The 14,230-nt window shown below is 40.7% G+C and overlaps 1 protein-coding gene across 1 annotated transcript; it reads left to right on the top strand.

The window, feature by feature from the left end:
* The first annotated feature begins 358 nt into the window (after positions 1 to 358).
* LOC123110479 (wall-associated receptor kinase 4) lies at positions 359 to 7,520 on the top strand. Its single transcript, XM_044531008.1, has 3 exons — positions 359 to 1,366; positions 4,358 to 4,519; positions 6,230 to 7,520. The coding sequence occupies exons 1-3, from the start codon at positions 448 to 450 to the stop codon at positions 7,219 to 7,221; spliced, it is 2,073 nt and encodes a 690-aa protein (XP_044386943.1). The 5' UTR covers positions 359 to 447; the 3' UTR covers positions 7,222 to 7,520.
* Positions 7,521 to 14,230: the final 6,710 nt, after the last annotated feature.

The following is a 14,230-nucleotide window of genomic DNA, read 5'->3' on the forward strand; positions in this document are numbered from 1 at the left end:
TGCATCTTCGAAACGCACGCGCCATTTTGAAGGATTCAAAAATCCCCGATCCCGATCCGCCGTCGAGGAACCTCGACGGGAAACCGGGCAGGGCCGTCATGGCACTACTTATTATTACCATGGTCCCAAATTACTTGTCCTAAATTTATCTATATACGAATGTATGGAACACTAAAACGTGTCTAAGATAAGTAATGCGGGATGGAGGGAGTAGAACAAAATGATGTTTAGCCAAGTCAAGAAGACCTTTACTATTCAAAACATCATTTTCGTTAGTTCACTTGTTTACACGAGACAAGGAGCCATGGGGCCAATGCCTCATGGACACAACACGTTGATGAGAATGCATGTTCAGGGTAACGCCTTAGCTATTTAAACACTTGAAGGGTCGTTGTGAGATCACTGCATATCGAAAAGTGAGAGCGCCACGATCGACCGGGAGTAGCGATGTCGAGGACATTTCAGTTGCTGCTAGTTCTTGCACTAGTAGGAATAGTTAGAGTGAGTGGTTCCCGCGCTCATAAGAACGTCACCCACGGCCCGCACAGCTGCAGCGGCGTGGATGTCCCCTACCCGTTCGGCATCGTGGAGGATGGCGGCGGTGGCGACTACCGCGCTGGGTTCCATGTCATGTGTGACGCCGGTGAGCCGGTACTGCACACCACCGGCGGCGACGGAAAGCCCGTTAAGATCGGCAACTTCTCCATCCAGGCGGCTGAGGCCCGCGTGTGGCTGCCTGTAGTGTGGCAGTGCTACGACTCCTCCGGCAAGCCGAGTAGGTCAGACTACAGGAACCTAGAGTTCAACAAAGGGGGCGTGTACCGCATCTCCAACGCCAAGAACAACCTCTTTGTCCTGGGCTGCAAAACCACGGGCTACCTCGCGAGCCAGCCGGACCAGGGCTCCGGCGAAAGCACGTCTTACGCCCAGTTCACCGGCTGCCTCTGCTACTGCAACAACTCCCAGAGCGCGGTGAACGGTGCCTGCTCCGGGGTAGGCTGCTGCCACGTAGACATTCCGCCGGACCTCACCGACAACTGGGTGGCCTTCATGAGCTACGACCACACCGACAAGGTCAACTTCAGCCCCTGCGATTATGCGTTTGTGGCGGAGAAAAAACATTACACCTTCAACACCACCGACCTCAAGAGGGCACTGCGCCAGAACACCTGGGGCTGGGAGATGCCGGTGGTCCTCGACTGGGCCATCCGCGACAGCCCCACCTGCAAGGAGGCAAGGAAGAAGGAGGGGTACGCCTGCATAAGCTCCAACAGTCTCTGCCTCAACTCTACCAATGGACCTGGATACATCTGCAACTGCCGTCGAGGCTACGAGGGCAACCTCTATATTGTTGATGGTTGTACCGGTAAGTTCGTCCTGCTACACGCGACTCGAGTAGGACCGATAAATCGAATTTAGAATCTAAATATGGTACCCCCTCTGTAAATTAACATAAGAGCGTTTAGATCACTAAATAGTGATCTAAACGCTCTTATGTTAATTTACAGAGTGAGTACTTCACAATTTCTTGCAATGCTATCCGACGAACGTTTGCTAGGATGACAACCTTGTCGAATGCCTTCCCTTCTGTCGCACAGATCTTGGCGCAACATGAATACTTCATTTTTTATTTTTTTCGCACGGATCTTGGTGCAAAGCGTACGTTCCCTTTTTTATTTCGAAAAAACTAACGCCCACACGTGTAGCATCTTGCACATCGCCCACACGCGTTCATTACCACTCATTTTGCCACGTATGAACAGACGACATCAGCAGGAATCCTTTTGGTTTTCGGTATAAAATGTTTTATCTTCTAATTAAAAAATCGAATTAAAAATCGGTTTTCACCGTTAAATTCGTCTCGACGAGATCTCCAAAAGTAGACCCCATGTTGATATGTTTCGACGAAAAAACATTTTACCCAAAAATTGTCATGATGTTTACACTGTAGTTGCCATAGTGCTAAAACTAAGGTTGCCATGTGGCAATTTTAGTTTGTAGAGCATGGCAATTTTAGTTTTTTGATGATGGCAATTACAGCACTTTGACCATGAGTTTTTTTTGTATGAACCATGGCAATTTTAAGTGCATGTATCATGGCAATTTTATTTTATAGTTCATGTCAAGTCTAGTTTCTTAATTCACCATTTTATAATATGTCAAAATTTACTTTTAAATGTAGAAGGAAATAGCTGAAATATATCATGACAAATTCAGTGTAAACATCATGGCAATTCATGTGCAATAGACATGACAACTTTTAACCCAAAAAAATTCGTTGAAATATATTGATATATGATCTAGTTTCAAAGCTCTCGTCGCGAGAGATTTAATGGTGAAAACGGATCCTCACTCGGATTTTTCATTTAATAGATAAAACATTTTAAAAACTGAAAATCCAAAAAGATTTCCACATGCACGCACACGGTGACGTGGCGCAGTCTGTGTGTTATAGGGCGTGTTGGCGGGTTTGACTTACACCGCACGTGTGGGCGTTAGCGTTGTCCTTTTATTTTTACATACGACCTCCAGCCGGAGTAGCAAGAACGCTAACCACTAGGATGAATCTAGGTTTCGTTAACAGTTTCGCTGAAATCTTTTTTTTATGTATTGAGTGAGCTGTTTTTAAATTTGTTTTTCTATTAAAAAAATCCAAAAAAGACCTTCTTTTATTCATTTTTGAAAGAACCAAAATCCCTATTCTTCAACTTGCTATGTGCAGTTTTATTATAGGTAGCATGGCAATTCATAGGCCTATTTTACTATAGTTTTATCTTTTCGTGAGCATGGTATGTTGTTATTAGTAACACGACAATTTTCGTTTATTAAAAGCCTGATATTTTCATACTCAAATAAAAGGGCATGTTTATTTTTTGGAGGATGGTCGTTTAACAATCAAAATATGGGATTTTTATTATTCATAGGTTTCAGCTTTGTTACTAAAAGCATGACATTTTATTATCGGTAAGATTTATTATTAAGAGCAAGACAATTTTAATAGTCAATAATATGGAATTTTTATTTACAAGATTTCATTTAGTAATCAACAACATAGTATTTTTATTATTAAGAGGATGTCAATTTTAATATTAATATTATTTATTTATCATTAACATGGCAGTTTTTATTTTTAAGAGTATGCCATTTTAATAGTCAATAAAATGGCATTTTATTTTATTATTTAGAGGATGGCACTTTAGTTTTTAATGGCATGGCATTTTTTCCTTTTTTGACCATGGCAGTTCTTAAAGTTTAGCATGGCAGTTTTTCATAATTCAGATCATGGAAATTAGGGTCTGTTTGTTGTTGTTGGCATTTCTTCTGAAAAAGAAAACTTAACTGTGTCAACGGACAGAGCGAAAACTGTGTGCTATTTTTTTGGGTGAATGGGCTCGAATTTGGCCAGCTTTTTAAGGCCCAAATCGATCAACTAGTCGCTGAGCAAGCCCATACGAGCAAATATTTTCGATTTTTCTGGTGATTCCTTGTAATGTTTTCATCCATACTGTAAATTTCTCTTCATGCATGTACATACCTGTAAGTTTTTTTTAATCTAGCACATGCGTTAAAAAGCTTAAAGAATTGCCATAACATATTTTTCTTCTAATATAATAACTTTTCCTGTTCGGTCTCTTCTTTTCAAGAACGTAGCCATCAAGTTATCAACATCTAGCCTGTCTCTAGAACTTTTTTGATCTTCAAGAACATAGTGTGTGCTCTTTTTATGATATTTTTTATGAACTTTCATAAGCTACTTTTGACCTTATCAAACTCCATAGTTTTTTTTTCTATAATACCACTAATTTTTTCATTTCTTGCATTTTCCATTTTAAAATTTTTTTGCTCCATTTTCCAAAAGTTAAAAAAATGAGTTCTTTACAGTCCTTCAAAACATTTCATTTTGCCGATTAATTTTAAAACTAAAGATTTTTATGCATGTTTATGCTTACTTGACCACCACATGGATGTAAATTGCACCATTTGTCGTAGCCCTATAGTTCTCACGGAAACAAAAGAAATCTCCATGCTTCTTTTTGAGTCTGAACTTTTGCATGCAATTCTAAAGAAAAAACGTCATTGAGTCAAACTCAAAAAAAAAGCACACACTATGAATGCACCAGTAATTTAGTAAGTTTTTCTGCATTTTCTGTGGTGCAACGAAACAACCTCTGTTGCACTTCATGTGTTTTCCAGTTTCTTGGATTAAATATGCCTTGACATTTGAAATCTACTTCCATTTAACAGAAGAAACACTCGCTAGTTTGGATGAAAAAATACTATCTTTTTCTCCCTATATGCTGAATCACGGTCGTATTAGTATTGTGTTCTAACGAATAAAGTTGAAAAAATATTGCAGATATAAATGAGTGTGAGCATCTTGACCACTACTCTTGCAAGGGAGTGTGCACGAACAGACAAGGTTCTTACGAATGTACATGCCCCAAACATACACACAGTGCTGATCCGTACAAAGAAGTATGCAGCCCGAATTTTCCAACCAACGCAAAGATCATTGTAGGTATGTATGTGCCTTCGCTTCACCTCCAAACAGTGTGATGTGTTATTTGAATGGTAATACATTTTCTTCTTCTGCTGCTGAGTTGAATCGCAATACGTTATCCAAACGATATCTCTTCCAGCCTTTATGCATGTGCAGACTGGATATCATTTATTCGTCCATCACCAACAACATTTTGAACATAAATGATCTAGAATATAACTTTGACTGTTAACGCATTAAGGTGAGGAACTATCTCTATTGTATATAGTCGTACGGTCAAAGTTTTCTAGAACAGATCTATTAATACATTGACTAGAGCTACCTAGGAGATTTTCAGAAAATAATCCTAGAGATTAACTTGCAAACTAAACTATGTGAATCTAGGCAATTCTAACCAACACAAGGAACATGATATATTCTGAAGTCGCACAAAACAGTAATGCGGAAACCTAAAGTATGTTTTAGTGACAACCGGACATTGGTTTGTTTCCGGATTCAAATAGAAGCTTCTGGTCAGAAAACCACGGTTACAAAGACCCAGCCGTTCTTGCAATTAAAGTTGCATATCCACCTAAAGCTTTTAGCGATAAATACCTGTCTATGATTGTTTTACTAGGTCCTCACCTTGCGGTGGGAGATATCATACCCTTATAAACTTGTCTTGTTCACAACTTTAATGACTTATAAGTAGGGTTATGTGCATCACAATGATGCAGAGGGCTGGGGGTTAACCTCCTTTGGACAAAAACAACCTTGATGACTCCTAAAAAATCCTAGCACACACCCTGCTAAATTAAGAAGTACTTCTTTAGTGGGAATGCAGAGGAGAGCACTCAAGCGGTGTTGCACTAGAACATGCCAACAGAGGATAATGGCGTGTCGATGAATCACCCTGATTTAACTGAAAAACCGATGCGCTAAAATTTGATGAAATATGGGCCTGTTAGGGCACGTATGGTAACTAATAATATAGTATTATCTTAAATCCACTATAATCTAGAGATGACAATTAAAATGCAATGTATAATGGGTTGTCTCTTAGAACATCTGTAGTAACTAAATATGTTTGAATATGTGTTGGGAGATATTGTTATTAAGAGGTCATCTCTTAGTTAAGAGAAGGCAAGTTTTTCTTTCTTCGGGTTCTCTTTTTGCACCTCAATTAGCCCAGGTAACTGTCTTAGAATAGCACCATTGTACATGTCCTTAATGTTGGTGTATTTCAGCGATAGACAACTACTATTGTCAGCACCGAACTCCTATGTTAGGCTCCAAACCTATCCCAAGCCCACTTGGCCACTTCTAGCTCTCCGTTTGTATTTAAACTAACTCTAGCCCGGATGGGGAGATCGCCCTTTTCGAAAAAAAAGATAAATCTCCCCATCAGCCACAACGATCCCCTGTGACCAATTCCTCCCGAGTCTCAAACTCCCAAGTCCCGATCCATTTCATTCTCTTCCTCCGACCCCCCTTTCCACCTATTCTTCTTCCGCCTCCAAATTGAATATGCCCACAAATTTGATGACATGTAGTACTCTAGCTATTTTTTAGTACACGTTCCACCACAATTCAAATATTGAGAACTTTGAAATTAGAACCTTGCTACATTTTTATATATTCAAGCACCAACAAAAAGAATTACTGCAAGTATTTTTTACATTTTAATTTATTTATTTGACAATAATCCATTGTTAATGATATTGTTTACATATTTTTTGCATTATATAGGTGCAATAGGGGGCCTGTTAGTTATGGTAATTATGGTCTTCTTCTGGCTTCTTATTGAAGAGAAAAGAAAGATGAAAGAACATTTTGAAAAGAATGGCGGACCTACATTGGAAAAGCTTAATAATATAAAGCTATTCAAAAAGGAAGATATCAGGAAAATTCAGAAAAGTAGCAACATTATTGGAAGTGGTGGTTTTGGTAAGGTTTACAAGGGGTGCATTGGGGATAATAACGAGTTAGTTGCAGTGAAGGAGCCCATCAATGTTAACTCAGCAAACAAGGGTCAATTTGCAAATGAGATCATCATTCAGTCTCCAGTCATTCACAGGAACATTGTGAAGCTCGTAGGCTGTTGCTTACAAGTTGAAGTCCCAATCTTGGTCTATGAGTTTGTACCTAATGGTAGCCTTCATGACATTCTCCATAATGGTAGCAGGATGCATCTCGATATGTGTAAACGTCTAAAAATTGCTGCTGAATCGGCGGAAGGTCTAGCTTATATGCATTCAAAAACCACTACCACAATCCTCCATGGTGATGTTAAACCAGCTAATATACTTCTGAATGACGAGTTCACACCAAAGATCTCAGACTTTGGTATATCAAGGTTAATTGTTACAGATATGCAACACACTGGAAATGTTATTGGTGACATGAGTTATATGGATCCAGTTCTTCTACAAACAGGATTACTAACCAAGAAGAGTGATGTCTATAGTTTTGGAGTTGTGCTCTTGGAGCTCATTACAAGGAAGAAGGCATCACATTCTGACAAGAATAGCTTATTGAGGAACTTTCTTGATGCTTACACGAAGGACAAGTCTGTGATTGAGCTCGTGGACAAGGAACTTGCAGAGGTAGATCGAGAGATTCTTGATAATCTAGGAGAGATGATTATGCAATGTCTAAATCTTGATGTCAATCAGAGACCGGAGATGACAGATGTTGCAGAGCGTCTTCGTGACATGGTTAAGAGGTTTAATGCCCAATAGAATGATCAACTGGATGATCATGTGGTTTCGCAGTAAGTTGATGAATTTTACAGAATGACGGAAGTATTATGCATTTATTTGCTTGTGCGCTTATTTTGCGTAGATAAAAATACTGTGAAAGAAGTATGGTACATATATATTTCCACACATATGGTAGATTTCCTTAGAGATCATATATATTTCCACACATGGGACATGTGGAATTGTTTGCCCGAATAAATTGTTTTGTGTATTTTGTATGTTCTTCTTGTAATTTGTGGTTGTTTAACATGAATGTATATATTGTGTTAATTTCTTAAGTTATCGTGGAACCAAAAAAGGCATGGATAGTTGTGTATGAGAAAGCCTATGTCCATAACATCCGCAAAGAAAAAACATGTCCATATGCAACCAAGTCCTTAAGTGTACCAGAATGTTGAGGAACTCTTTGTTAGGGATATTAACCCATATGTAAAAGTGGTACGATAATAGCACGAAATCATCAAAAATTATGTATATGTTTGTGACGTATCAACATCCTCGAGCTTAATACCTGCTCCTCCTTGAGTAGGTAGATGATAAAACAAGATAATTTTTGATGTTGAGTCCTACGCAACATAATCTTGATCAAATGATATAAAGTATTGCGCTCTCAAGATAAAAGTGATTCATGACAATAGTCTATCAATTTGACATGAAAACAATGATACATGGGCATGCAAATAAACAAGCATTGCCTTTCGAGAATAAAGATGCTAAAGAAAGTGACTATGTACTTAAGATTAAGTAGGTATCTCATGGAGAGCATAGCATGCACTAGTAGAAAAAACCTCTTACAGGATTTCCCTCCAATAAAGAGCGCTTTTATAAACTCAAAATGTAGCATCGAGCAGATACAAAGCATAAAGAGCGACACCTGGTCTCTGCATAGCTGAGATGCACACAATCATCAAACAAACAATATGACAAAGAATACAAAATGACAAATTGGCAACAGTGAAGCCATATGAGGCTGAAACTATGCCTATGTCGACGGAGAAGGTGGACCTATCCAGAGATTATACTGCCACCCATGTTGGGTAAAGGCCTCTCTGGACACCTGCTCCAGCCGCATACACACTGCCTTGAACAACAATTGATGCTCCGTTCGGTGCAGAGTAGACCACGTACGAAGCTAGTGCGTACAACAGTAAATAACCTGCGTACGAGAAGAGATTTTGTTATTAAAAACACAATCATTTCTACATAGCCAAAGCGACCATAGTAAGGTAGACGCTCCCACCCATATTAGCGTACTAAAAGTATTTGGTATTCCATCAAGCCAATGCCATATATATTAGCAACACTTGTCGGTGGATACAAATTTCACGCTATTTGGATGACTGACTATGTAGAACGTGCAAACTTGCTTCGAAAGAAGATATGTTTAATTGTCTCTGAGTACAAAAACTACACTTCTTGCTTCCTTTCGAGTTGCCACTGGTACGCGTCGGTGATATAAAAACGGTTTTTAACCCCTTTCCGCGACGGCATTTGGAACAGTCGTCAAGTGAGTGTGGGCGATAGGGGGATCCTTCCCACATGACCCAAAAACCGTCGGGGATAGGCCCCTCCTGGCACACAGGCTGGGGCAAAATGAGCTCGTGTGCGATCGGGTGAGGCATCGAAACCCAATCGTTTTCGTTCGTATGTACATCCCACACGGTGAATCCCAGAAAAACATTTCCGTTCGTATGTATATCACACACAATCAATCCAAGGAGTATGTTTCCGTTCTTATGTACATCCCACACAGTCAATCCAGGGAAAATGTTTCTATTCGTATCTACATCCCACACAGTCAATCCAGGAAAAAAGTTTTCGTTCATATGTACATCCCACACAGTCAATCCAGGGAAAATATTTCTGTTCGTATCTACATCCCACACAGTCAATCCAGGGAAAACGTTTCTGTTCGTATGTACATCCCACACAGGTTTATGTAGGCTCGTGTGTGATAGGTGTAACTATCACACACGCTCTGTCTTGGTTAACTGTTTGCTTTTATCAACTACATCACACACGGTTTGATGAAGAAAACTGTGTGGCATTGGGCTATCCATCGCAAGCGCTTTTACTACTAGAACCGTTTTGCAAAGTTCCATGACACATTTAGCAAGTTTATTAGTTTACAATTAATAACTCTAGTATTATGCAAATTCACATTTCATATCGAATAGTTGTTTGCCAATTGCATATCAGGCACATAAATATATTTTAACATCACAGTACGATAGCTACCTGAAAACAGCACAGTATAGCATATAGCTAGTTCAACTTCATAAGAACAATATTAGAACAATATATTCATTACCCTAATCAAGTTCATCCAGGCTCGTATTATCCACCTCTGCTTTCAGTTCAGTAAGAACCTGTTTTGCACTGGCCAACTGGGAAAGTGCCCCCTCCTTCGACAACACCATCTTAACAAAGTCTCACTTAAAAAATCTGAGCTCATTCTCCACTTTCCTCTTTTTATCCCGCATCTTCAAATATTCTTCAGCGTTGACAACACTTTCTCTAAGCCTACCTTTGTTCTCTACCTCATACATGCTCCAGAGCTTTGCTAGGCAGATCTTCAAAAACTATGGCCACTCTTGATCAACCCACTCCAAGTAAGAACACTTTCGTTCATCCTATCATATTTAAAACTAGATCAGTAAAAATTGTAGGGGAAATGGGTTTATAGCAACATAGAAAATCACCAATACTTATTTTGAAAAATTGAAGAAACAGGTTAATTATGACATATCTTCTCAAAAAGATCAATGTGCAAATGAATTAATTTCTACTGAGACAACAATCAAATTCTGAAACATCAAAATCTATAATTAACTACAACAACACTACAAGTTCTTACTCATGTACTATAAATAACAAATTGAACATTTTATGAGGAAGGTAAATATAACCGCAATAGCATAGCGACAGTGTTTGGATGATAGCAAATTGATACTAACAGGTGTGTACATGCACAAATTTAGTAACATAGAACTAATAGCACTAAGGCCGTCCACTATGTATGCCAAAACCGGTGTAAAGACAACTGTTGCTACATCTCGCACCGGTGCCCTGCACTGGCGAGCCGATGTAGCGGAAAAAAATCAGGGACCCGAACTCTGGAGCACCTAGTTGCTCCGATGCCCAGTTCCTTCGTGCCATAAAGATTTAGTATTTTATTGCTTGGCTGCTCGGATGTGTGGACCAAAGTTGGCTGCACAAACTGCTGAAGTGTTGATACCGGTGGAAAAGCACTTCTTTCTATTGAAGGAAATATGCCCTAGAGGCAATAATAAAGTTATTATTTATTTCCTCATATCATGATAAATGTTTATTATTCATGCTATAATTGTATTAACCGGAAACATGATACATGTGTGAATACATAGACAAACTTAATGTCACTAGTATGCCTCTACTTGACTAGCTCATTAATCAAAGATGGTTATGTTTCCTAACCATAGACATATGTTGTAATTTGATTAACAGGATCACATCATTAGGAGAATGATGTGATTGACTTGACCCATTCCGTTAGCTTAGCACTTGATCATTTAGTATGTTGCTATTGCTTTCTTCATGACTAATACAAAGTTCCTATAACTATGAGATTATGCAACTCCCGTTTATCGGAGGAACACTTTGTGTGCTACCAAACGTCACAACGTAACTGGGTTATTATAAAGGAGCTCTACAGGTGTCTCCAAAGGTACATGTTGAGTTGGCGTATTTCGAGATTAGGTTTTGTCACTCCGATTGTCGGAGAGGTATCTCTGGGCCCTCTCGGTAATGCACGTCACTATAAGCCTTGCAAGCAATGTAGCTAATGAGTTAGTTACGGACTGATGCATTACGTAACGAGTAAAGAGACTTGCCGGTAACGAGATTGAACTAGGTATTGGATACCGACGATCGAATCTCGGCCAAGTAACATACCGATGACAAAGGGAACAACGTATGTTGTTATGCGGTTTGACCGATAAAGATCTTCGTAGAATACGTAGGAGCCAATATGAGCATTCAGGTTCTGCTATTGGTTATTTACCGGAAATAGTTATAGGTCATGTCTACATAGTTCTCGAACCCGTAGGGTCCGCACGCTTAATGTTACGATGACAATTTTATTATGAGTTTGTAAGTTTTGATGTACCGAAGGTTGTTCGGAGTCCCAGATGTGATCACGGACATGACGAGGAGTCTCGAAATGGTTGAGACATAAAGATTGATATATTGGAAGCCTATATTTGGATATCAGAATCATTCCGCGCGAAATTGGGATTTTACCAGAGTACCAGGGGGTTACTGGAACCCCCCGGGGGGTTATTGGGCCTACATGGGCCCTAAGGGAGAAGAGGAGGGCCGACCAGGGCAGGCCGCGCGCCCCTCCCCCCTAGTCCGAATAGGACAAGGAAGGGGGCGGCACCCCCTTTCCTCTTTCCCCCTTCCCCCTTCCTTCTCCAACAAGGCAAGAGGGGGGAGTCCTACTCCCGGTGGGAGTAGGACTCCTCCAGGCGCACCCCTAGGGCTGGATGCACCTCCCTTTCCTCCTTTATATACGGGGGCAGGGGGCAACCCCATGACACCCAAGTCGATCTTCGTGATCGTTCCTTAGCCATGTGCGGTGCCCCCCTCCACCATATTCCACCTCGGTCATATCGTTGTGGTGCATAGGGGAAGCCCTGCGTCGGTAGAACATCATCATCATCACCACGCTGTCATGCTGACGGAACTCATCCCCGACACCCTGCTGGATCGGAGTCCGGGGATCGTCATCGAGCTGAACGTGTGCTGAACTCGGAGGTGCCGTACGTTCGGTACTTGGATCGGTCGGATCGTGAAGACGTATGACTACATCAACCGCGTTGTTCTAACGCTACCGCTTCCGCTTCTTGTTGCGATGCATCACCATGATCTTGCGTGTGCGTAGGAATGTTTTTGAAATTACTACGTTCGCCAACAGTGGTATTAGAGCCAGGTTTTATGCGTAGATGTCATATGCACGAGTGGAACACAAGTGAGTTGTGGGCGATACAAGTCATACTGCTTACCAGCATGTCATACTTTGGTTCAGCGGTATTTTGAGATGAAGCGGCCCGGACCGACATTACGTGTACGCTTACGCGAGACTGGTTTCACCACTACGAGCACTCGTTGCTTAAAGGTGACTGGCGGGTGTCTGTCTCTCTCACTTTAGTTGAACCGAGTGTGGCTACGCCCGGTCCTTGCGAAGGTTAAAACAGCACTAACTTGACAAACTATCGTTGTGGTTTTGATGCGTAGGTAAGAATCGTTCTTGCTCAGCTCGTAGCAGCCACGTAAAATTTGCAACAACAAAGTAGAGGACGTCTAACTTGTTTTTGCAGGGCATGTTGTGATGTGATATGATCAAGATGTGATGCTATATTTTATTGTATGAGATGATCATGTTCTGTAACCGAAGTTATCGGCAACTGGCAGGGGCCATATGGTTGTCGCTTCATTGTATGAAATGCAAACTCCCTGTAATTTCTTTACTTTATCACTAAGCGGTAGCGATAGTCATAGAAGCAATAGATGGCATAAACGACAACGATGCTACGATGGAGATCAAGGTGTCGCGCCGGTGACGATGGTGATCACGACGGTGCTTCGGAGATGGAGATCACAAGCAGAAGATGATGATGGCCATATCATATCACTTATATTGATTGCATGTGATGTTTATCCTTTATGCATCTTATCTTGCTTTGATTGACGGTAGCATTTTAAGATGATCTCTCACTAATTATCAAGAAGTGTTCTCCCTGAGTATGCACCGTTGCGAAAGTTCTTCGTGTTAAGACACCACGTGATGATCGGGTGTGATAGGCTCTACGTTCAAATACAACGGGTGCAAAACAGTTGCACACGCGGCATACTCAGGTTGAACTTGACGAGCCTAGCATATACAGATATGGCCTCAGAACACGGAGACCTAAAGGTCGAACGTGAATCATATAGTGGATATGATCAACATAGTGATGTTCACCATTGAAACTACTCCATATCACGTGATGATCGGACATGGTTTAGTTGATTTGGATCACGTGATCACTTAGATGACTAGAGAGATGTCTGTCTAAGTGGGAGTTCTTAAGTAATATGATTAATTGAACTTTAATTTATCATGAACTTAGTACCTGATAGTATTTTGCTTGTCTATGTTTGTTGTAGATAGATGGCTCGTGCTGTTGTTCCGTTGAATTTTAATGCGTTCCTTGAGAAAGCTAAGTTGAAAGATGATGGTAGCAATTACACGTACTGGGTCCGTAACTTGAGGATTATCCTCATTGCTGCACAGAAGAATAACGTCCTGGAAGGACCGGTGGGTGCCAGGCCTGCCGCAGATGCAACTGATGATGTTAAGAACGTCTGGCAGAGCAAAGCTGATGACTACTCGATAGTTCAGTGTGCCATGCTTTATGGCTTGGAACTGGGTCTTCAATGACGTTTTGAATGTCATGGAGCATATGAGATGTTCCAGGAGTTGAAGTTAATATTTCAAGCAAATGCCCGGATTGAGAGATATGAAGTCTCCAATAAGTTCTATAGCTGTAAGATGGAGGAGAATAGTTCTGTCAGTGAACACATACTCAAAATGTCTGGGTATAATAATCACTTGATTCAACTGGGAGTTAATCTTCCTGATGATAGTGTCATTGACAGAATTCTTCAATCACTGCCACCAAGCTACAAGAGCTTCGTGATGAACCATAACATGCAAGGGATGGACAAGACTATTCCCGAGCTCTTCGCAATGCTAAAGGCTGCGGAGGTAGAAATCAAGAAGGAGCATCAAGTGTTGATGGTCAATAAGACCACCAATTTCAATAAAAAGGGCAAAGGGAAGAAAAAGGGGAACTTCAAGAAGAACAGCAAACAAGTTGCTGCTCAAGAGAAGAAACCCAAGTCTGGACCTAAGCCTGAGACTGAGTGCTTCTACTACAAGCAAACTGGACACTGGAAGTGGAAC

The sequence above is a fragment of the Triticum aestivum genome, chromosome 5B (assembly GCF_018294505.1).
Source record: "Triticum aestivum cultivar Chinese Spring chromosome 5B, IWGSC CS RefSeq v2.1, whole genome shotgun sequence".
Classification (NCBI taxonomy): Eukaryota; Viridiplantae; Streptophyta; class Magnoliopsida; order Poales; family Poaceae; genus Triticum; species Triticum aestivum.

Coding starts and splice junctions, on each gene's coding strand:
- LOC123110479 (XM_044531008.1), top strand. CDS start 448: ATGTCGAGGACATTTCAGTTGCTGCTAGTTCTTGCACTAGTAGGAATA. Junction 1,367..4,357: donor TATTGTTGATGGTTGTACCG/GTAAGTTCGTCC, acceptor AAAATATTGCAG/ATATAAATGAGTGTGAGCAT. Junction 4,520..6,229: donor CAACGCAAAGATCATTGTAG/GTATGTATGTGC, acceptor TGCATTATATAG/GTGCAATAGGGGGCCTGTTA.